The sequence below is a fragment of the Micropterus dolomieu genome, linkage group LG17 (assembly GCF_021292245.1).
Source record: "Micropterus dolomieu isolate WLL.071019.BEF.003 ecotype Adirondacks linkage group LG17, ASM2129224v1, whole genome shotgun sequence".
Lineage (NCBI taxonomy): Eukaryota > Metazoa > Chordata > Actinopteri > Centrarchiformes > Centrarchidae > Micropterus > Micropterus dolomieu.
Window position 1 is genome coordinate 18,013,275 of NC_060166.1, and position 25,576 is coordinate 18,038,850.

The window sequence follows — 25,576 nt, forward strand, 5'->3', positions numbered from 1 at the left end:
GGTTGAGGTCAGGGCTCTGTGTGGGCCATTCAAGTTCTTCCACACCAAACTGGGAAAACCATTTCTTTATGGAGCTGGGTTGTGCACAGGGACATTGTCATATTGAAACAGGAAAAGAACAAAAACAAACTGTTGTCTAAAACTGTCTGCTGTACCTTTGAGATTTACCATCACAAAGACCACACCATGAAAAAAACAGCCCCTACCAAAAGTATTAGGACAGGGGTGTCCCAGTACTTTTATCTATATAGTGTTCATTAAAACCTTCCCACTGTCAGAGACGGCAGCTCCCTCAGTAAGCCCCTGCGTCTGGATCCCCCAACAAGACTAGGAATCCACTGCTTGGGAATGCGGCATTCTTGAGGAGGTTGTTAACATTCCTCTAAACTTATTGAATCAGCACAGTACAGCTGGCTCCACTTGCCATGGCATGCCATGAGGGTTTTTTTTTAAAGTGCTGTGTGTATTTGCTTGTATTCATGGCACGGCGAAAAGACGACGCTTGTCTGTATGTGTGTGTGTGTATGTGTCTGAGTCTGAGTGTTCTAATATAAGTCAAGACAGGAGAACCTCAGTATATATGAAAGAAGCTTTTACATTCCCATTCCTTTCCATTCAGCCTACTATAGGGTAAGATTGTCCATATCCCAATAACGGTAGTAAAATGTGTCTAAGCTGAGTAACACATAAAATTTCCACTCTAGTGACACTGGTGCCAAATATCTTTCCAATTCCAGGCCACTAAATATGGTCTTATCCACACAAATTTGCAATGTTAATGCAAAAAGGGTGTTAAAGACCCTTTTTTCCCTCAACACATGCTTCAAGGCACATACAAATACTGTAACTGCTGTATATGAGCACCGCACTGGGTCCATCCAGATAAGCCTACAGAGCATGTTGTGGTTCATCCAGTCCAGACTTTTGCACAGAAACTGTCTTGTGCAACACTATAAAGATGAGACAGAGCGCATATACTCACAGCAGAGACATCATATGTTTATCAGGCCATCGTGACTCTAGTCACACCAGTGTAAACAGGGAATATTTTAGTGGCACAGATTGTAACATGTTTACTTTAAACAAACCAAGTGGTTCAGTGAGATAAAGAGCTTACCATGCAACTGCCATCAAGTCCTGTCGTGCCTCCTTTTCACTGGCTGACTTGTTTGATGTGAATTTAAGTTCCTAACCAGCCCTTTATGGGGTAACTAAAACAATCAAATATCACAATATTGTTACTTAATTACCTAATACCTTCAAAAAATGTGCAAAAAGTATTTTGGGTATAACAACCAGCAGATACAGGCCGTGTTTTCCCTAATTATGGGAACTTTTCTTTAAATTGTTGACTTCCACCATAGAGATAATGAGTGAAAGTGAGTGAGGCGGAGACAAAGAAAGAGATGACGACTGAACTTGGGACAGCATTTGGTCTTACTGTCTTTATCTGGGAAGAGCCAAACAGCCTGGGTCAATCAGTAGATCTGAGGGAAGCCCTGAACTGCTGCCCAGTCTGGCTCCCCCTGATGAGTGAGAACAGTGCCAGCAGAGACAACACACCAGTTAACCTGAATCCAGACTGCCTTTCAACACCTCTCCCCTCACAAACAAATTTCAATAATTTATACTCACACTACATGAAAATAACCAGTGACAACAGTGATAATATAATATATAATGCACGTTCCAAATTCTGTTGACATTTGATTGTCTTGTCATGTTTGCAATATTTCAGTTTATCCCTAATTAAGATTCCAGGTAGCAATGAGTTCTCTAAATTTGGTGTTACTCCACCTAACAACAGACACAAAACCGTACCATGCAATACTTCTAGCTTCCATATTTCTTTGGTATCCTTGCAATCCATCTGTCCATCTGCAAATTCCAGTCTAGGGATATTATATAGACTGGCACACACAACAGACTAACACTTTATTTTGTAAGCTCTGTGAGGAGTATAGTTCTCATAACTGTGATATATATAAACATGCCTGTTGCTCTTATCTAACATCTGGTGTATTAGCTGTGATGTATGAAAACAACAGTTTACTAATGGACTTCTTAAATTAGTGTTCCACCAATTTAGCATTGCACTCCTATAACAACTCATGATGGACAGTTTTTAAAAAAAGATCAAAAACGACACAGCACAACCAGAGATATAATTTTTTTAATCCCACATATTCTTCGTCCTTGTAAAAACCTTGACTACCAACAGAGAGATAAGTCAGAGAATTGGGTGTGTTATGCGAGTAATGGCTCATGTAGCCACAAGCTACTAGCTGCATGCAGAGGTGAGCCTAGGCTAAAAAGCCTATTAGGAAAGAGCTGTTCATTTTTCCGGTAAGTAAATTTTTGTTGTAAGCCTGTTCTTGGCTAGCCAAAATTTGCCCAGTTAAAATCCCAGTTAACGTGAATTACAGATAGACCTTGCTAACCAAGCTAGCTAGCACCACTGTCTCATCCAAATATGGTCACGTCAAGTCCACAAACCACAGTGACTACTGTATGACGTCCACTTCTTTTATACAGTCTCTGTGCTTGATCCATAGGCACACACATAAAACACGCAAAACCACTGATACAAAGGCCCCATTAGACAAAAACACAGAGATAGACACATTCAGCGGGGAACTGGGAGCACCGGTCATCTCAACCCGGAGGCTGCTAATCATCCAAATGTCATCACTGTGTGTTCTGTTCTCTGTTCACAGGAAAAGAAGTGATGGTACGCCCAGCACACTGACTGACATCAGAATACCAAATACAGTGAGACAAAAAGCCTCTCTGCCTGACAGATTAGATGAAGACATTGTAGGACCAGCATGCCCCGGTCTGCTAGTGTAATTGACGTCACTGTGGGAGAATCACACACTATCCCAGGTTTGGTTTCACTATATCAGAGTAAAATTATGCCTAGCAGAAGTAGCAGACCCAGACCATGAAAATGAAGCAGCTAATTGGAATTCAGCCATCCCTTATATTATTATTAATACATTTCCTATTGTGACATCTTCTGTGACAAAGGCCTATTATTTACGTTCTGTCAACAAACACACCTTTGAGACAAATCCTAGAGAGAGCTGTTTCTTTTTTACCTTTTTATCCTTGGTGTGATGAAACAATACCTAAAATCCTGATATAGGGCTAATAGCAAGACATACAAAATTAACATTTGGCTACAAATATAAAATTTTGACTTTTTTTTTACTTTTAAAGTAATAGTTTAGTAAGATTTAGGGAAATACATGTATTCACTTTCTTGTTGAGAGTTAGATAATACAATTGATACTTCTCTCATGTCTGTTTGATGTAGTCTTTTCTTTCCCAGACAGAATATCAATCTTCTCATTTAATTTTCATCAAGACAGTGAATATGCAAAATTCCCAAAATGACATTGGAGCAAAAAAAAAAAAATAATGACAAAAAAGCAGCAGACCTTCAAAATTGAGAAGGTGGACCTAAGACATGTTTGGCATTTTTGCTAAAAAAAATTATTAATTAATAATAAAACTATTTGCTGCTTAATTTTCCGTCGATCAGCTAGTTGACTCATTGTTGCAGCTCTTCTAACTTCAACACAAATTGGTCTTTTAGCAGGATTTTGTCGAAGGGAGTTTCTTGTGAATGATGGGTTGTTAGTTTTCTCTCCACATCCATGGTAATCCTTCTACAGTCTAAACACTGTCTCACCACTGGGCTGCTACAAATGTAGGGTGGACCTGAATCATTTACTGTGTGCAAGGTATACATGAATAGCCAAGGGGCCACATGCAAAAGCACGCATTTATAAAACATAATGTGACTAGGCAGAGTTCTAGCCTGACGACTCTAAAAACATCACTCTGAAGAGACTCTGAAGAGCAGAGACTTAAAGTCTAAATGAACCACATATTCCTTTGTGAGAGACATGTGATTGGGGAAACCATAAAAGAAAGAACAGATTGAAAACTGGCATGGCTGTAAAGTGCATTGAATACATTTTCTCAATGAATGTGAAGTGGACTGCTCTGACAGCAGCAGGCCATGCAGGGCAATGAGAGGTGGCCTTTCATCCTAGCTAGCTGTTAGCTTTGGCAGAGGGACAGCAGCCCTCGGCCGGCCTTCCTGCCTGGCTGTAAACTGGGAGCACAACCAGGGGCTGGGAGAAAGGGGCGAGAAATGAAAGAGAGGGTATACAAAACATTCCATGAGAATAATAAATGGTATTATATTGTTTTGTAGCATATAAAAGCCAAGCAGAAAGGCCAGCAAGGAGTGCGAAAAGACCATTGTTTCCTTGGTTTTCACCCTTGAAAAGAAAATAGCGTCTCATTGAGGTCTAAGAGTGGAGGGGCTGAAGCAGGTGGGCAGACAGATATGCAGACAGGCAGGTAGTGACTCAGACAGGAAGTTACACAAGCCAACAGATGCAGGTGGCGCGGCAGACAGACTTGCAAATAAGGAGGTCGCAGACAGATGTGGGAAATGATTTTTTTTTTATTCTGCTGAATAGCTGTAGTGGTATCCATGGCAACATGGCTTTGGCATTCTTGGTAGCACTGGAAGGAGCAGGAAGTACAGAGGAGGAGCGGGTGGAGAGCGGATGCCAGGATTCACACCAGACAGAGAGGGATACCAAATCCAGCTCTGTGCATTGTGCCCCTAAGCGATACATCAATACTTAGCGTCTATGATGGCAGTGATTGCCTCTAGCGTGATCCAGCAGGCTGCTGTGTGCCGCTGCTACCTTGATTCCTACTGAACAGCTTGTTAGGTCTTCTTATTTTAATCTGAAAATCAAAACATTATGTAGGACACACTGAACACCATGATGCTAATGAGCCTGTAACATGACACAATATTACCTCACTGAGTTTCGTGTGGAGTGGACCCCAGTGAAATAAAATAAAAAAAATAATCCTAGTTCCTATCTTTGCATTAATTGCTGTGTTATATTATTAAATATTTATATGTCAAAATGTGTATGTATATGTCTGTTATACTCTTGTGACTCATCCTGTATGTGGGGGAATATACATTAAGTCTAATTACTTCATTTCATCCATGTAAGGACGTGGGTGAGAGAGGTGTGGGCTAAAGACGATCTACTGTAACCTTTTTACTGGGCCTTTAAAACAATGAATACATTTGAGATGTGTTACAAAGAGGTCATGCATTGGCTTAATTTCCACTCAGGACACTAAGTGTGTAGATGCTCGCCAGTTTCCATTGTGCATTCAGGGAATTTCAGACCCTAGAACAATTTTGGTACTGCGACTGCTGATTGTTGAATTGCTGATTGTTTGGAACAAACTGAAAGAGATGTGATGTCAGTGTTGCATTTAATATGCAAAATTGATGAGGATGTGGTGGAGTTGACATGTTATCTTGCTGGTGTGGTTCGTGTTGGAGAAGCACTGAAAATAGATACGTGGTTAACTTGTTTGTCTCCATGATAACAGCCAGCCAAAACTAGCCAGTCCAAACTTCTCTACTCTGCGAGTAAGGGCCGTCTTAGTGACTTTCACTTCGTGTTCACATTTGAACTTCAGGAGCTTTTGGGAAGTGCTGATGAGGACTCAGCAGTTTTTGGCGATATCAACAAGCATGGGGACTGTGTGTTCCACATGAGTGTTTCTTGGCAATAATTTCTCATTTTAAGGCAACTGCCAGATATGAAATGTTTATTTTAGTTGCATAAAGTTGGAAGAGCTTCAACTCCTTCTCCGAACAACGCTAAACAACGCTAACACAAAAACAAACTCCTCATACCCACACAGCCACATGTGCCCACAGTCATCTTTATTTGTTATGCTAGCAACACAGTGCCAGACAAATACACAAAGACACACTACTTGGTTAGAAGTGTTGGGTCTAATAACAGAGCGTGGCCACTATTTAAATCTGTAGCCCTGTTTGTTTTCTGTTTTGAGGACAGAGAAAAGAGAATGGGCTGCGAGTCAAACAGCTCATTGAATCAAAGTCTACATCTGACACATAGCAGCGCCAGGGAGAAGAGGGAAACACAAGTACATGCACACGTGCATATGCATGTGATTCAGATGCAAGAATTAACAACTCTCCATGTGTTGTGTAAATGTCCGAAAATAAAAGGAAAAATAATTGGATTAGGGTTCTATTAATGCTATTATAGAATTACTGCTCAGGAACAGGGGTGGATTTAGGGATTATTAGGTCCATGTGATCCCACCTTGTATCCAGCATGAGTCCTGCCCTTTGTGAGCGGTGTGGTGGAGCAGAGCTCGATGGCCTCGGGCTCGTGGAAGATCACCGTAGGCAACGGTTCCTTCCTCAGCGTCAGCACATTTAGCTTGGTCTTCAGCATCGTCTGGAAGTGCTGACGGAGAAAAGAGAGAAACACACTGTACTTTACAATCGCTGCTACAGAACTCTGTAGAAGCATGTAGGTTAACATTTGTACACTGCTGGAGGCTCAAAAAAATGCAACCTCCACAATATCTGCATTTTAGGGTTTTTGTCATTTATAGGTGCTTAATACAGAATAAGAGATGAGTGTCACCACCTTTGCCTTCAGACAGAAGTATACCAGATTTATATGTGTGTAAATAGGATGATAAAAATGTTGCTTGATGCTCCATAAAACTTTCACGAGTCTCAAAGGGTAAATATCCCAACAAAAGACTTCAGGATATTATGTTTTAAGCTTTTTGTAAAAAACATACCAATATGAAATCCAAGGCAGGAGTAGATTTATAGTGCCCTCTCACACACACACACAGACACACACACACACACACACACAGACACACACACACACAGAAAACAAATCTCAGTGGTGAAAACAAGAGATGAAGACTGTAAGTAAGATGGTGAGAGATGATGAAGGGAGCTCTGCCCTCGCCGCCTCTGTCAAAACAAGAGAGGAGAGCCGCACGCTCTCATGCTACAGTCCATGGCCAGTGTTTCCTGAAGCCGAGCAGAACCACATGGAGGACCTGGCCCTGTGGAATTTCAGGGCTTCCTCGAAACAGTCAAGACAAAACTGAGCAGCTAATGAAATAAAAGTAAAAAACACAGACATATGGCACGTCTGCTGCGCTGTGTATCTGCAGTCCATTATCAAAGATCATTTATCACTGGCCAGTGATGATTATTTATATGTGGGCAATAACCTCAAATGAATACTTTGCCTGCATGTGTTTTGAATCTCATTTTTATTATTAATTATTATTAATGTTACTTTTTGGCAGTTTCTTTGCAACACAGTTTTAACAGGTTTTGTCTATAAGTCTGTGGAATATATTTAACTAGGCACAGTTGCCTCGGGGCACTAAAAAAGATACTATATCTGGGAACTGCAGTGATTCTGGCTTGCAGACTTTTTAACCATGCTAAGCGCATGACTCTAGGGGTCTATTGGTTGGTCTGTTGACACACCACTGTTATATGGACTGCAATGAAATTTTGTGCAGATATTCATGGTCCCCAGGAGAGTCATCTTAATGACTGGTGATCCACTGAATTTTCTTCCAGCGCCATCAGCAGGTTCCCATTTGCGGTTTTGGGTGAAATGTCTCAACAACTATTGGATGGATTGCCATGAAATTTGGTCCACACACACACACACACACACACACACACACAGCCACACTCTTGTAATAACTTTAGTGATTCTCTGACATTTCATCTAGCACCATCATCAGGTCCAAAATTGTATTTGTCCAATACTTTGGACAAAATATCTGCTACACGCTAAACTAAGATAGTGAACATGGTTACCTACTTAACATAATCATGTCACCATGTTGATGTTAGCATTTAACTCAAGCATTACTGTCACAGAGCTGCCTGTATGTGATTGTCTTTATTTCTCACCTTCATTATTATACACTGTCTGCAATATACAGATAAAAAAAGTAGTAATAACAGGTGGTAATCGAGTCATCCGTTCTAGTCTCTGAATGTTTTGGTCATAAGACCACTTATGACCACTGTTCTGTTAAGTACAGATTACTTTAACAAATGCTCCCATTTACTTTTCTTCCTTTTCTCTTTGGCACTTCAAAGCTGTTTTCCATGTTGGACCTGCACAATGTCCATTTTTTTTTGCAACAGATGGTCAACATTTTCAGGCGATGAAAACAGTGAATCCTGCCAATACAGGCTATCATCAGTCTCCAGTGTTGGTTTGTTTGGCAAAGCCAAGTAGAACATCCTCACTCAATGTCAAGAAACAGCTTTGGTGTCCAGTTTCTAAACTCAACGCCACTGCATCAAATATTGTTACAAATACCTGTAATTTTGCTGCAAAATAATATTAATACAGTATTATATTACCTCTACCCTATTAATAATTGAGTTGTCCTCGTAAATGTTACCATGTGAAGGATTTCAGATCATCTTTGTTGTCACCTATGGCTTAAACAAATTAGATTTTGGGGTACAGTTTGCCAAGTGCTGAGATTTATAAAATAATATCACATAGCCAAAAATAAATATTTGACACTTAAGGTTAAATTTAATGCCCTCCAGCTAATTGGCCTCATCCTATGATGATGCCCTACAGTACATAACACAACCTGTTGGGGCAGAAACAAGACCCCCAGGCACACCCACGCAAGTGTACCTTCATGTTGAGAAAAGATTAATAAAGAAAATGAAGGGGGGGGGGGCTGTCATGAAAGAAGAAGATAAGAAAAGAAAAAAGCGAGGAGCAGATGAAGGAGATAAGGAGAAAAAGTAAGATGGAGTTGTGAAAGTAAAGCCACATGTGTGTAAACGCTCGCTGACCTCCGCGTCAGCACTTTACAGCTTCCTGACAGCGGCTCACATTCCTGTGGTTGGCCCCTGTACGGAGGGGGGCGTGGGGTGGCTGGGGGGGCCTGTGGTGGGCTCCCCGACTCCTCCACCCCCCACCAGGAGCAAAAGGCCTGAGTGGAGGGTCGCTTGTGGAGTAACGCTGGAATCTATTCATAATATTTTCACTGCATTTGAATGTTTTATATTTCTCAAGTCCCAGCAGTCTCCTCATCAAGTTACTGCTGTTATTGTTTCTATTTCTGACTTTAACTTGGACCCAGGCAGGTTTTCTGTCTCCACCTTGGTAGTGTGGGTTGGGTCAGTTTTGAGCTGGTTACAAGACAAGGGGTCTTGTCTTCACTTCAGATCTAAATGCTAAATAATGGCTGCTGTCCCAAGAAACCTCAAATCTCCAAATAATGGTCCTCTTTCAGTATTATGAAAAACAAGCTTGTTTTCAATTTGACACTTTAGCAATCACTCAGGGGCCTGACCTAAGTACATACTATGTAAATGTTTGATTTTAGTGAAAGCCTCCACATGTTTGTGTATATCTGATTGACACTCAAATTGAAATTGACTCTTTCAGAGTAGTACAACTCAAGGATTTAGTGTTAGCAGGTTCTTTTTTTGCAGCTATTGACACTACAAGTCACTGATGGGCATTAAGGGGTCACACACAATCCACACGCATTCTGGCGGCAGGAACTTTTTCACATCTCTGCCGGGATTTGATACGTGACACCCCACACCCTGATTAGTCTTCATCACCAGGCCCTGTACTCTTTGGGTTTTATCTGGATCCTTAGATTTATTTAATAGTTTGACTGTGATGTCCATCTGAAAGGTAACCCACATTTACAGTAACTGCCAAGACTGTGCTCATCAGTGTTGAGCCACATTTTATACCTGACATATATATATAAAACATATACAAATATCTAATATACATTATATATTAGGTCATTTGTATGCCAGTTATGACGTTCATTGTCATAACATTAAAAGTCTACATATTTAGCAGTGTGACTGTAATGCTGAGTGTATCAACACTGACTCATTGCTGCCTGTACCCATGTAATTAACGTGTATTTATAGTGCAGAAGAAGTTACAATAAAAAGGGATTTGGCCGAACATTACTAGAACTCCTACAATGTGGCTTTTACAACAATCCAGTTTTTATATTTTATGGTTATCAAGGCCCATATATTACGTATTTGCTAAAAATCAGTGCTTCCAATAAACTATCCCACAATATTTTACACAGGCATCACTTTTTTCCCCCCGAGAGAAGTACTAATATTTAAAAATGGGCAGACGACCAAGGTCAAATCACAGAGCCCAGCGCTGACAGCTGATTCTGCTCCCCAAGTATGTCTGCGAAATCAAGTGTCATCAAGACAAGTACACAGGCTAATTTTTCAAAGAGTCTCTGCTATTAAGTAATTGTGAATTCCGCAATTTAAAAATGCGTAAATCCAGGAAAATACTTGTCACAGTCACGCTCATGAGAAATCAAGCAGACAGGCTTTGGACAGTGCCTTGCTGCAGTTTGCCTCCTGCAGTGATGAGCTTAACAGGTCACAGATGGTAAGTTAAACTTTTGGCCCCCTGAGGGAGCTTTCTTACAGGAAAGAGGTTTTGGGGGCAGTCTCATGGTAAGACACTGGCTACTGACACACACAAATAGTGGTTATAGGGATGTGATCATGACAAAACAGTAGAAAAAAGCTGGAAAACTACATGGAAAGATGATCTGTGTCTAAATAGCATGATAATCTGAAGAAAATACACCCCTTGGATACACAAATGGCTACAGCTTGATCTTGGAAACTCCGGTTAGTCATGTTAAACATGGTTAGGAGGTTAACATAGACCTCAAGACCAAAACAGTTTGTCAACATTAGCCTGCCTCAGACACATCTGCACCAACTCAGATGCACATGCAGCTGGATCCACGATGAAAGAGGGTGTAGAGCTCTGTGCCAGATGTCATAGTAAGTCTGGCGGGTGCTGGCAAAGAGCAAGACAGTAGGACGTTACTGTTATCAGGTCATCTGTTCTCCATCACATCTTTCTTTTTCAAAAGAAGAAGAATCACCAGCCCAACGTTGGAGAATAGAGTCCGACTTCAAATAGCACCATGAAACTGCTGGGAATGAATTAACAACGATCATTAGGTTAATAAATGCAACAGTTTTGCTGTAGGTACAAATGTTTAGTCTAGAGTGATACATCACAGTCCCAGGTTTAAATTTGGGGGTGACACTTGCAATCAATGTCACCACATCTATATGGTCAGCAAATCAACCATGCCAGCTCAGAGCTGTAAAAGAAGCCAGGGTTTCGTTGTTTTTCTCAGTGATAAAGTTGGACAAACCTTCTATAGTGCGAAACAAACAACTGAGAAGTAAGTAAGAGTTTTCTTGTAAACGAAGTTCTGTTCACATTTAGCATTACTCATCGAAATGAATTGTGTGTATGCTTGCGGCCTAACAAGAAAACATTTGCAAAGCCAATATTTTAATTGAAACCTGCATTGTTCAGATCCATGTTTTCTTGCGAGCAGTCTTCTTCTTCCCTGCCTTTTGCTGTTGCATTGCAACGTTTCATGGCAACCTGTTGATAAGTGAATAATAGGTAACGTGGGCAGGAATGTATATCCTGTCATCCATGTGCTCACGTGTCCTTCAGCGTGTGCACGAGACACTAACCAACTAGGGACACACTCACAAGCACATTGTGCAATTGCGCTACTAGTGGCCAAAAACACCACAGGGGAGCTTTAAAGTAGGGGTGGGAATCACCAGAGGCCCCATGATACGATATTATCACGATATTTATGTTGCGATTTTAAATATATAGAGCTATATTGCAATTTATTACCTTTTTCCAACTTCCAATTAGGTCCCTAAAGTCAAACTTTGTCAACATCTGTTTATCTAAAAAGATACATTTCTCTGTTTGTTCATATCACTTTTTCAGTCCTCTATATGGTCCTGTTAAGTTTTCTTGTGGACTAAAAGAGCAATAGATTTTATTATTCTAGTACCAAAAAGTTAAAACTCCCATCTGCAATTTATATAATAAAATATCGATACTTGGCGTCCGTGTATTGATACAGTATTGCCATGGCAAATATCACGATACTATGCTGTATCGATTTTTTCCTCCACCCCTACTTTAAAGCAGGTGCAAAATATTTAGCTTACAAAAATGAAACGAACATGAAACGAACATCACCAAATACTTTGGAAAAAAGATTTTTGTAATGGATGAGCGTAGAATCATTAATTTCTTTTGATGTGCCATTTTCCAGTGAGTAAACAGTGCATACGCTGAAGTTACACATAAAATTAACTGTTTTGAATGAACAAAACCAATTTGCACCTCAAAACAGGGCCAGTTTAACCAACAAACAATGCCTTTACTTTGAAGCTTAACAAACTATGTGTCATTTTGGGCTACAAAGCAGCTCTATTCGGCCCTTCTTTATACCCCAGATGCCATTTACAAACCCATCCTTCCCTCTGTAACCTTACTGAAGGGATGCACTGTGATCCACAGGTAGAGCAGGAGGAGGAGGTTGGTCCAGCATGTGGTGGCAGTTACTTCCTAAACCCCTCCAGTTCCTTGCATGGTAAGGATCAGGCAGTGTAACTTTCTGAACTGTCCCTGTATGTGTTTACAGCCTCCCCCTCTTGTCCTGGGACAGTTTACAAGAGGAAATATGCCTGAACAGGCGCAACACAGAGCGGACTGTGGGAGGTCCCTACCCAGAGGAAAACCTGTTTTTCTCAACCCTGATTGGGGCAACAGGGCGTGTAGGAGGGAGAAGTCCTATGATTTGATGCTGTGACTGGTGGGTTTCTTCTGCAGGAGGAAGTGGGTATTAAAATACCCAAACCTCAGAGCCTGGGGGTGGCAATCCCTGGCTGGCAGTAAAAACATCAACAACTCTTTGACGTAAACAATGAACCCACCGGAACATCTTAAATAGTCTGCACAGAACCAGGGAACATGAAAAAGACCTGTTGAGGAAAGAACATAAGGCCCACTGGCCAAGAACATGGTCAAATGTGTTCCATTATTTATCTACTATCAGGTAGAAAACAGTGTACAGTATGTCCAAAATATGCAGTAATCATTAGGAAAATGAGCCTACTTTTCATCTCTTACAATTGAGAAAAAAAACATATTATAATTCATCAGTGACTAAGGTGGAATTTTCCAGTTACTTGTTTTATCTGACCAACAGTACAAAACTCAAAAAAAATTTAATTTTAATAACTAAGAAAAGCATCAAGTTCTCAGATTCGGGAAGCTAGATCCTTCAAATGGCTTCCAGCGTGTCAGTGAATAGAGCTTAAAGTACTGCTGCTCGTAAAAATCTCTCAGTAAAAATAATCAAACTATTATCAAAATAGTTACCAATTAATTTTCTGTTGCTTGACCAATCGTTAATAGTAAACAAAAAAATAGGAAAATAAGCTAAAATATGTGCAGAGATTTTAAGTATGATGCTCGTGTTTTTCTCCTATTAGCCATGGACCCACAGCCTAATGGGATTAAATCAACCAGTTTGCTTAACGCTAAGGTCCAAATGACACATTGCTGAAATTTGGGAGACGTGAGCGAGCTTTTGCAACTTTCGTTTACCCATAACACACCTCTCTGCGTAGACATGTAGAGATATATGGAGATCTGAACCGGGTTAAAAACAAAAACAGGAAAAGAAAAGTAAGGCCAGGAAGTGCGATCTATGGTAACTTTCTGTACAAAATACAAGTAAAACCTTGAGAATAAAGTAACACAGCTGAGACCGTTTCATTTTGACAAATTGGAAGGATAAAATGCGAATTCTTGAAAAATAATAACTTCCGCAAACAGGAGATTATGCCCACTCATCAAATATTAAAAGCCAAACCAGTGAGCCAAAAGCCATTTGTTCACAAGATACAAATGTGTGCTGGTTGAAAAAAAATAACACGTTGAAGGAACCATGGGAATTTTTTGCCAGTCTGCTTCTGGATTCCTTTTACCACCAAGGCCACACTCTCAACAACTAGCTGTGGCCACAAAGCAACCTCAGACAGACAGACAGACTATAGGACAGACCTAGAAACAAAAAAAGTAACGATGCACAGACTGCTTCTCACCGTGTTTGACCTCAGTCAGCTATTTTTGCACAGGTCCGCATCTTTTTATGTGCTCAGCCCTGTTTGTCAGTGTCACACACACTGAAGCGTCAAAAGTGAAAGCCATGGCTAAAGTAAGCGCTGCTGACAGAGGGGAAAAAAACAACATGTTTGGTAGCCCTAGGGATAGTGAAAAAGGAAGCATGTTGTTGTGTGTGCATGCGTGCTTAACCTGCCTGCCAACTTGCATTTGAGTGTATATGTGCATCCGTGCCCAGACCGCTGCATATTGTGCAATCTGTCGTTAAACTAACATAGCCTCTGCCTGGGGAGGAAGGGCCCCTGAAAATGATTGAGGCATGTGGTCAGAAGCGAGAGGTATGAGGGATGGGGAGAAAGACGGACAAAGGGAGTGAAAAACAGAGAGGCACGAGGCAGCACCAACACGCAGCACACACTTTGGTTCCAAAACACTTCCGACTGTCAATATAAAAGCAGCTTGCCATTGGTGATGCGACCTGTATCTGCTCAACCCACAACACCTCCATCTAGGCCTTCTCTTTTCCCCTTCCTCTTCCCGTTCGAGCATGAGACAAAAATGCAGCAAGACATCAGGTGTTGCTATGGCAACAGAGGACAGCACAAGTGAGAATAATATGGTCGGACGCCATGGTGAATGAAAAACAACAAAACGGAAGACAATAAACATTAGTACAGTCTAGATCAGCTAGCAGACGCCTTCAGCTCTAGAAAACCCCACCGTTCCTGACTCAAAAGAGGTAATGGCCACCAGTCCAAAGGATGGCCACCACGGTTACAAAGCAGGCAATGGGCAGGTATTGCTATCGTTATATACCCACTTTTCACTGTAAGGGTTTTTCATTTTTACACTTTTATTTTGAACAACTTTTATTTAACGATGCAAAAGATCCTGGCAGTCCATGTGGACCATGGGCAATTTATACGGGTTTCTGCTGTTTACCCCAAGAATAGAACAAACCTCGGCCTGATCCAAATTCTCCTCCAAAGCCATCAATCAAGTTAAACATTTCCATTCAGTGTTTCATAGTTTTGAAGTGGACAGCAGAAACACGCCAAACTCTATCAACTATGGGCCACAGCCAGTCTCCAGGAGGTAAGCTGGTGTGGGTCAAGTGTTGGTAAGAGTTGTGATTTCCTTAAACACACAAACCTACCTCTTTCCTCCGGCAAGTATTGCACTTCTCTACGACTGGATCCTACATTTCCCACAACTTACCTCGGTAGCGTCTGTCATTCAGTCCTGCTTGCCTGGTTATGCTGCATTCACGTCATATCATGTAAGTGGAAGAGATGGGAAAGCTTCCGATGTTTACGACTTGTTCACGTCACACCTCACAACTTTCATATTAAGAGGCACTGAGTTGGATATATCAGAATTTTCAGAAATGTCTGAGTTTCTGAGTCATAATTACAACTTGGTACTGACTTGAACGCTATTAGCCAAAATCACCATAACTCCTACATGACATTTATGTCCATATCTTTCAAACTCCATAACCCCAGTTTATACAGCAGGCATCCTCTAGGATGGTCTCGAAGGGCAAGCTGAGAGAACCCCGGTGTTACCTTATTTCTCTCAGATTTTTGAAAGCTCCCTCCAGAGACCATCCAACTGTTCTCACAGGCTGAGTCACACATACGATGTAAACTGATCTTAAAGTGTAAAAGAATAGCCTTGCCTACTGTTTTGCATATGTGCAAAATTTTCAGAATCTGAATCCAGATGTTTCCCTGAAGTCTCTCTGAGAGGATGCATGATAGCAGAAAGAAGAAATCAGTACAGTATGAAGTGCGATGTTAAGGTTTGGGTAAGTTGACAGTTGCTAACATGACATTTCTATTGCTATGTACTGAGCAGTGTGGAAGTTGTGGTGGGCTGCAGATGGCAGTACAAATAGCAGTTTAAATGTAAAAACTAGTGAATTATTAGGGACATTCAGTCTGAAGCAAGTCTGACTATTACTGTTCAGCACACAGTTATGGGTCCACTGGCCTGTGAATGAATATATGAACTTAAAGAAAGAAGAAGTACCAGCTGCTATGATGGACTAAGCTCAAATTATTTCAACCTTGCACCACATGACTGTTCATGTGGCTATTTTTCCCTCTAGCGTGGCCACGGAAAATGTGAGATATATTGGTGGCTTTGTGACACTTGCTGAGCATGACGCTGAAGCCCCGGTGGCCAAAAGCACTGTAACTTTAAGTCGTGTTCAAATAACCGTAGTCAATAACAGCTCATTTATAAAGTACAGGTACAGAACCTCATCCACCAGGTGATGGTTCTGGAACGTACGCACAACGTGGGCATCACCAGCTACAGCTTGGACGTTTACAGTAATCAATAACTTGGAGGGGGATCAATCATGCAGATGTGAGTTTATGGGATCATCTACAGCGGCCCCAACAACTCCACATGTGAACACCGTAACTCTCGGGTTTAATAATTCGCGATTCTATCTTCTTGACGCCTGTGCAGAAGAGGGGATTGTGCAAGTTAACTTGGCAGGCAGTCCGCAGGCCGACATCTGGAGAGCATTACGTCTGCAGGAGACGTGAAGCCAGGCTCGGTGCACGGCTTACCCCTGGATATCAAACTACGTCTCATTAACGGTGTTTTTTCCACGTCACAGGCCACAGCCTGCTTCTTTTTTGCGATTTTACGAAAACCGATATAAGGCATCATGATGTACCTAACACTCACAGGAGAAGGCCGTGCACTTGCAGCAATTAGGTTAGTGAAGGTAGTGTTGGATAAAACAGGCCTCTGGGCCAAAATAACCTTGTATACACTGCTGGAACATGTTTGTGACTGATATTTTAAGGAAATCTCCAGCGGTAGATTAGCACAGGAATGCAGCAGAGGAGCAAATTGTTGCACTGTAGCCTACCACCGCCGGCTTGCGTTGAGTGAGTAGGTGGGTTGTTTAAACGTCTCACCAATGGGGAATCATATAGAGACAGAGAGAATAGCAGAAACAAATGATTGACTGAATACCTATAACGGGTTGCCTAGCCTTTCAAAGACGACTAACAACATCCAAGTGCAAGACGGTGCTCGCAAAACATCTGTAGCTCTGCTCAAAAACCGTAGCAAGTCTCTCTCTCCAGGCTGGAGCCCCGCACAGCACGGCGGGTTTCAACTGTAAACGCGGCTGAACCGTTCATTTACCGCTGCCCTGTCCACAAACACGCGTTTCACAAACCTTACCTGCAATCGCTCCGACGCGGGTTGCCACATATTAGCAGAATCAAAGGTTCTCCGTCTGTACTACAGCTTGTTCTCTTTCAGTAGTCCCGGTTCACATCTGTTCGCTTTCACGGCTTGCCTCTCTGTCCTCCTTCAATCTCTGGACTGGTCGGTAATGAAGGATGTGTTGCTCCGCCTGGCTGTAGTTATCAGACTTGCCAGCAGGTGGAGGTACCTGCTCTCTGCGTCTGGTCGGCTGTTGGTGCTGCGTTCAGGAGCTTAGGAAATCGAGGCTTCCATCAGAGAGTTGATATAGACGTCTGCAGCTATGCCAATAGCTCACTGTTTAGATACTGTGGGAAATTTTTTTATTGTTTTATTTCAAAACGTTTCAGCATTTCCATTACGGGTTAACCCTGACCATATTGTTATTATTTAGGCTTCAAGACATAAACGTTACATTTTAGAAGTTTGACAGACATATTTATAGGATTCCTGTGAATATAAGATTATGCATGCTGTTTTGTCCCACATACAATCACATTTTCAATTTTCAAGATTTCTCATGTTATAAGTTTCTTAAATCAACAATAACACATTGTAAAGCTACACTAATCAATATTCTTATATTAACAATTGGCTAATGACTAGTAGGATGTGAAAGAGTCACTCGTGAAGCCACAGAAAATTGCCACCTGGCTCTGCAGCTCCCTTTGCTACAGAGGGGTTTAGCGTATTTTGGCTAATTGTTCTGGTTTTATGGCCCATAATTTACTGTTTTGGTTCACCTTGACTGCTATCATTAACACAGTTTTCATCAGCTAACGTTACCTGCCTTGCACCAGTAACGACACAGTCGGTTTGTGACTAGCTAGTGACATAGTGTAGCATTTACCTGCTAAAGAGCCACATATTTCCTTCATTCAGTTTTGATGACTAGACCCGACTTAAAGGGAGAGTAAATTTTGGACTTGCAGAATTATATTGGACAGAAAGAAGTTTCCTAATGCTTGCTGGATGTTAAAATAAATGTTTAGTAACACATTCAGCATAACAACTTTATAAGGTGATTTCAGTGTTGTATTTGCAGCTTGTCCCTCCCGCAAAGTGGCCAAAAACTCAATGAATGCTGCTTAAAGTGAAACGTATTTTGTATCCTATTAGTCACTTTAAGCAAAAGACAGCATTTTCTAGTGACACAACTCCGGCTACTGTGACAGAAAATTAGCTGTATTGCAGTATTAGCAACTGAGTAGATAATAATCTCCAACTGACAATTTCTGGTAAATAATTTAACTTTAAAAAAATGAATGATTTCTTTAGCTGGACAAAAAAGGTACCTGTAATGATATTTAGCACCATCATTAAGAGGATTTTAAGGCCTCAGTAGTCATCCAGACCAGAGTCCAAAGCCAGCCAGTGCAGGAATGCAGTTAAAATGGAAATGATCATATAAAAGCCTAACATAAATGGCATGGCATTATTTCAGTGGCTGGTGGCAATAAAAATGTGGTTAGTTTAAATCTTCTATTCTCATAATTCCCAAGTTTCACAAAGGCAGCTAAGGACAAAGTCTATGGTGAAATGCCGCAGTCATGCCCACACATTTTGATCTTTTTAAGCTTCTCAAAAACAAGTTGTTACAAAAACACTGAGTCCGCCTGACCGTCCTGAGCTGAGATTGGTTTGGTATAACCTTGTCATTCTGAAAGTGAGGTCTGGGAATCCACAGAAGCATAATCTATTATTTTGTGGAAAATGTTAAATTAATTTTACTGCTGCCAAAATGTTGTACATATTCTACTGTTTTTTTTCTTAAAAGTGATAGTTTTGTAATGAAACCACACAAATGTTTCTAGCCCAGTGAGAGAATCTCAGTTTATCACAGTGGAGGCCTTGAATGAGACGGAGAATCTCTGAAATAGACAATGTGTTTTGGGACCTGTGTCAAGCCCAAACAGACCCTCCATGGCACACAGAGGACAAAGGTCAAAAACAAGGCCTCAAAAGAAGACCATAAGCAAAGCTGAGAGGCATCAATGACATCTGGTGCTGCAATGTGTGTGTATGTGCGTGTTTGTGTACACACATAATATATGTAGGTGTGTTGAGCAACATGACTCCGGAGTCGTTGTCTGTATTTAGAGATGTTTACATGGGGAACATCTGGATAAAGCCTGAGGTCACTGAGGGTGTTCACAATACTAACACTCCATAAAAGGTCTTTCCCACGCCACGACAGTTCAGTCTGGTGGGTATGACCTTGTAAGTGTAGAAAAACAGACGCTGTGCAGAATTAGCTTTTTCTTTTTCTAGTTTTTTTTACACCTTTAAAAACAACAACAAAAAAATAATACAGGATCCATGTTCTCAAAACAATTTAATCATTTCAGCCCAAAACATATTGCAGCATGTCATTGTGTCATCTAATCATGGCTGAGTTAAGGGAAAACTCCAATGTATTTCAAGCATGCTGTTTTTTCCCATAAATGTGCCAGGTGAGGCTTTATGGGTCATGCTAACTTTGCTCTCGCCACCTCCATTGTAGAGATTTGGGAAAACGAGGACTAGCATGTATCAGGGCAAACTGCGGGAGCCTCCTACAGCTTTCCAAATAAACAGCATTTTTACATGAACCATTATAAAGCTTGTCTCTGAGTTTGACTGAAAGTAAACACAGGAAGTAGCCGCCTGAAACGGCCAATATGGCTAACTGCATCTGAAATATGGCAGATTGGAAAAAAAATGGAATTATCCTTTAAGGTAACCAACTACTCATTTGGTTAAATTCACCTGCTGTACACATTTCCCCATCATACTAAAATGCAAGACACACTCAAATAAATAGTGATTTAAATTTGGCTGATGTTGTCTCACTTATTTATTTAAATTGGTGTAGTACTGTTTTGACGATTTTGATTGGAACTCGGTATCAAACCTAAATATTCTTTTTATACCTACTGAAATGTGTCCATGACAACAGATATTGAAGCACGTCAAGTAGCAAACATTGTCACCAAATGTCCAGTCAGATTTCTATTCTTGTTAACTTATTCTTTTATCAGACCGTACTGGATTTAAATCTTTGTGCGTGGCAAATGTTTTGTACGATTCCCTGCATTTGTATAACAGGAATTCACACGAGACACCAGGTGTGTACTGTAGATTATGTTCACTTGAATCTTTATTGTTTACATCATTCAACATATACGTAATAGGTGTGTTTAAAATTAGAGAAAAAATCTGAAGGATTAGCTGAGCCTATTGGTAAAACATTGCTTGACCTTGAGAGGAACAACACAGCTGCACACACAGGGGGTTTTCCATTGGCAGGACACAGAAGCACATATATTCTGGAGTAAATATCATCCTTCTCAGTTTCCTCTTCCTCCTCCTCCCTCTTCTCTACCCTATAAAGCCAGCAAGAGGCCACTCCAGCAACTCTCATCCAGAAGCTATTCAACACAGGCAACACTAGAGGTGAATTTGTACACTGGCATAAACAGGTACACTGAGTAAAACCAACTATTTTTCTGTGCATTGAGAAATATACCTACCTATTATCCTAAATATCACTGAAATACATACAGTAGGATGGTAGGGTCACAGTACTCCAGTAAACCCACTTTCTTTACTATTCATACACCACTGAGAAACTTGCATGTAAAGAACAGGACAATATGTATTTTAAAAAGAAAAATCCTGTGACTAGTATTTTATACATGTGTGTATTTGATCTGTTAACCACAAATTACCCAAAGAAAATATTTGGCACAATCTTGACAATGCAATGCAAACTTCAATTAAAAAAACAACCAACAACCAAGTACAAAGGAATTTGAAATAATGCAGAGAGAACATCAAATCTAACCATGCACAAAGTAAGGCAACCTACTGCAGATTTTATTTTTAGATATAGAAAAAGATACAGCGTATGCACCAAGAGGAGTGCACCTATTTCTACAACACCTGTGAGGACTGCACCATTTGCTGAGTTTACACTTAGAAATTTAGGCTCCTGGGTTGCTGGCCCCACTGACAGACAGTCTGGTGCAGACTAAAGTCATCACTCTTGTACAGCAGAGGTTACTAGTAGTGTCGCCCATTATCAATAACTTATAAGTAATGCAAAGTATGCTGTTATGCTACAATAAAGCATTATTGTGGACTTTGACAGGAAAATAGATGTATCAAATTCCAGATTTGTTCTTTTTAACCAACAGAGTATGTTTTGGATTTTTTTTCTCCACTATACATTCAATTTTATTTTGCTGTTATTTCTCTTTCTTAAGAAATACATTAAGATTCATACTGACTTTCTGTGTGTACATGTGTGGTTGTATGTGTACAGCTTGTGACGTGCTGGGATGGTTGTGTTTTACAAATCCTTTGTCTTGATGAGTGTAACCAAAGGCTTGTCATCGGGACTGTAATCTTCATAGGCGATTGGAGTGGCATCGTACATGGCAGGCCTGGACTTCTTGCCAAATCTAATAAGAAAGAGTAAACACCAACAAGTGCATCAATGTCAAATTGTCAGTAACAGTTTAGCAGTGGAACCCATCCTTGTTGTAACATTTATTCCTTGAAACTTACTAGTCGCTATTTAAAAGTACTTTTTTATTAGTTACTAGTAACTATTTCCGTTTTACTAGTAACAACTGATTAGATACTAGTACTTAATCTTTAGTTACTAACAAAGTTAATTACAATTCATTTACAAAATTACAATTTTTTAATTACTAGTAACTTATCCATTAGTTACTAGTAACTATTTTTTAGTTACTAGTAACTGTTCCAAAAGATACTGGTAATATTTTAATTCTTACCAGTAAATTTTCCTTGGTTACTAGTCATTCATTAATTACTAGTAAAATGGCTTGTTGACCGGTAAGAATGGAATAGTTAATAGTAACTAAAAAATAAGCACTAGTATCTAAATTATAGATACTAGAAAATATTCATTAGTTACTAGTAACTAATGAAGTTACTAGTAACTAATGAATAGGTGATATGTGCAATTAGTGACAAGTAAGTAAAAAGAGTTAGGAGTATGTGGACCTTGAGTTGAAATTGTTTTGTCAACTGGTAAACCGACTATCTGTTATAATGGGGGAGTTCCCTTTTAAAACGCTAAACTAATTCCCAAGCAGCTTCATTAAATACAGCAAAAGTGCTGACTACTTAGATAAAGCTGTTTAGTGACAGAAAATACAAAACTGTGATATCTGAGGAATAAGACAAATTAACCTACCACAACATTTCTGTAACACTCCTTTGTAAGTCAATCAACACATGTAAATCCTGTCACTGACCTGGCGTGGCGGATGGAGGCGATGGCGTTGCTGAACTCGCTGTCGATGCTGCGGCAGTTGTAGAACTCCTGGTAGGCGTGGCGTGACGAGCCCTGGTACTCGATGCGGCTGATGCGGCAGATGCCCACAATGAGGATGATGAGCATGAGGACGAAGGCCACACACAGTGCTCCGATAATGATATAGAGGGAGTGGCGGGGCATGTTGGTCAGGGTGTCCTCAGTGTGTGCTGGCTTCCACTGCAGGTCTGACGCACGCGCGCGCACACACACACACACACACAAACACACACACACACACACACACACATATATAGCTTTCCACAGGTCAAACGTTAGATTAATAGCTGAACAGAAGTTTTTTGGTAGGCTGACTCACGGATCTCACAGCTGGGACCCACCCACCCAGGTGGACAGTGACAGGTGAAGCCATTTGATTGGTCAATGCAGGTGCCTCCATGGTGACAAGGGTTGCTCTCGCACTCGTTGACGTCGACCTCACACTTATCCCCTGAGTGGACAGGTAAGGTTGTGTTCAATAATAACTCGAGCAACAAAGCCTAGAGCAGAAACTGAGGCTTACAGGTCCCAGCTTTCTAACTCCTAATGCAGTTATTTTTAAACCCAGACCCATAAATTTTGGGCTTTTGCATTTATTTGATAGGAACAGCTGAACAGAGACAGGCTATACCAAGACAGCTAACAGGCACCCCTTTAATTTTATTCTTTATTAAGCTTGAATGTGTGTGGTTGTGCAGCCTGTTAAAAGCAACATTTACCATACCCTTTAGCCATATAACCATGTCATGTGAATCATACCAATAGGGAGCTAGTCTACTGCTATTCAGGCCGATCATGATAACAGCGCTCACCCAGGTATCCAGGTGGGCAGGCACAGGAAACGTTGACTCCTGTGCTCTCACAGTGGCCTCCATTCTGGCAGCGCATCTTCAGACATGGATCCTTGTAGATTTCACAGTGTCTGCCTGCACACACACACACACACACACACACACACACGATAGTCTATGGAGCATTAAAACTACTTTACAAATGTGTGCCTGCATCTAAAAATAATCGCAGACTCACTCATATACACGTTTACACATACATACCTTCAAACTGTGGTGTGCAGACACACTCATAGGCATTGATGAGATCCCTACAGGTGGCATAGTTCTGGCAGGGGGCGGACAGACACTCGTTGTATTCCTCTTCACAGTACAAGCCATGGTAACCTTAATGGGACACACAAATGGGTACAGTATATAAAGATATAAGAATCAAGCATGTAATTTTGCTACATTGCTGATGCACCGAGATGATGATGAAGGGGCAGTACAGGATAACACTACTGTAGTGCTCTTAAAAAAGCATCTGCAGGTAACCAACTATACAATCTCAAGCAGCAAAAAAGAAATGAGGATGATGGCAGAGCACAACAGAGCCATAGAGAGGAGCAGGCACCGGGAAAATGGGAAAAAAACTGCAGGAGGAGCAAAGCTTGAGACTCAAGCATGAGAAGGAGGTGGAGGGGTTCAAAGAAGACATCAAAAAATTGAGTCTGTCCTCCAGATCGTTTCCAGCTGAGCCCCTGGATGAGTCAACTAACACTGACAAAAACAAAAAGGAGCTCATAAGGGACTCGAAAGAGTTGAAAAGTCGTGATGCGGCTAAAAACGGCTGACATCCACAACACAGAACAGGAGGAAGTCAGGCTTCAGTTTATGGAGAGAGTCTCCAATGACTTGTAAAAAACTTGGTAAAAAAGGCAGAAAGCTGAAAAAAAGGCCCTTGAGCAGGAGATGGAGGCAAGGTCGCCTGTGTGGAGGCGACTGAAGAAGTCTGTCACTCCAAAACACTGCGGCAAATACAATAAGCAAGAGGAGAAGCAGGACCAGGAATGAGACAGAAACACACAAACAACAAAACACCCACACACACACACTCAGGCTGTAATAGGCCAAACATGACACACATGTTTTATAAGTTTAAGTCTTTATTTAAGCTCAATAGTTGAAAATTAATAATTAATAAAACACGTATTTTAGGAACAAATAGAGGATTTTCATACTGTTGTGTTATTAACACTGTTTGCTGAGTTATTGAGAGGGAAAAAGCATGTTCCTTCACACATATAAATAACAAGGAATAATATATATATACTTAATAATATGTAGATTTGCAAAAACTGCTTAATGTGAAAGTATAAAATATTTTCACACATTTGATTTGTGAAAAGTGAAACACTTATACAACTGATATAAATCCATTGTATGTACTACAAATACGAGCAATAAGAATTATAAATGAGGCAGATTCAAGGGAGCATACTAACCAACCTTATCTACTCTATAAAGACTGTCTAGTTTCCATTCAGTTACAAAAACATACAGCAGGTTTGTCATGACAGAAAGTCAGCACTTCATTTCTTAGTGAGTAAATTTAATGCTACTACTATACTATACACTATACTCACGTAGATCTTCACCGTAATTCTCAAATCTGCATGTGTTGTACCAGCTTGTGCTGCTATGGGGCTTGCATGTCAATAGAACAACCACATTCATGACAATTTAAATTTAATTTAACGTTTTCCTTCTCTGTGCATGTGTATTTATATCTGCAAACAGATGGAAAGTGTGCATGTGTGTGTATGAATGCTATTGGCAAGCATCATGAATACTGCAGGTGATTAGAACTGAACAGCAGCTTATATAAGCACTTCGGCCACCACCTGATCTGGATTTCACCTCCAAACATCCTAGCTGGCAGGTCAAAGCTAATTGCAAATCAGGTAGTAATTTAATTGGTGCCTTTAGATCTGCCTAGACACAAATACAACACCAGTCAGCTACAGATATCAATCAATTAAACAATTATTAATTGTCGAAAAAAGTGTATGAAAAAGCCCAGTGTTCTACCACTGAGTTTCAATAGGATGGGGCATAAGGTCAAATGACGTGCAGTGTATTGTGTTTTCCATTGGATGGCAGCTGTGTACTGAAGCAGAATGAGCCTGCAACATCTGGTCAGTCCATGAGTAATAGACAATCAATTACTCTTCTGTTTCTCCACTAATATTTAAAAGCTAAAAAGAAGAATACAAAGTGCAATGTGCATG

At 40.6% G+C, this 25,576-nt stretch overlaps 2 protein-coding genes across 2 annotated transcripts in view; both read right to left on the reverse strand.

The window, feature by feature from the left end:
- Positions 1–17,316, reverse strand: part of pid1 (phosphotyrosine interaction domain containing 1) — a 30,308-nt gene extending 12,992 nt beyond the window's left edge. Inside the window, exons 1-2 of the mRNA XM_046074251.1 lie at positions 17,160–17,316; positions 6,198–6,344 (exon numbers count right to left, since the gene is read on the reverse strand). Of these exons, the coding sequence (XP_045930207.1) occupies positions 6,198–6,344; positions 17,160–17,189 (177 nt within the window). The 5' untranslated portion in view covers positions 17,190–17,316. The remainder of the gene's footprint in view (positions 1–6,197; positions 6,345–17,159) is intronic.
- Positions 17,317–20,295: 2,979 nt separating this feature from the next.
- The window catches only part of dner (delta/notch-like EGF repeat containing), a 58,796-nt gene continuing 53,515 nt past the window's right edge, over positions 20,296–25,576 (reverse strand). Inside the window, exons 9-13 of the mRNA XM_046073855.1 lie at positions 23,568–23,690; positions 23,325–23,438; positions 22,832–22,963; positions 22,454–22,700; positions 20,296–21,628 (exon numbers count right to left, since the gene is read on the reverse strand). Of these exons, the coding sequence (XP_045929811.1) occupies positions 21,517–21,628; positions 22,454–22,700; positions 22,832–22,963; positions 23,325–23,438; positions 23,568–23,690 (728 nt within the window). The 3' untranslated portion in view covers positions 20,296–21,516. The remainder of the gene's footprint in view (positions 21,629–22,453; positions 22,701–22,831; positions 22,964–23,324; positions 23,439–23,567; positions 23,691–25,576) is intronic.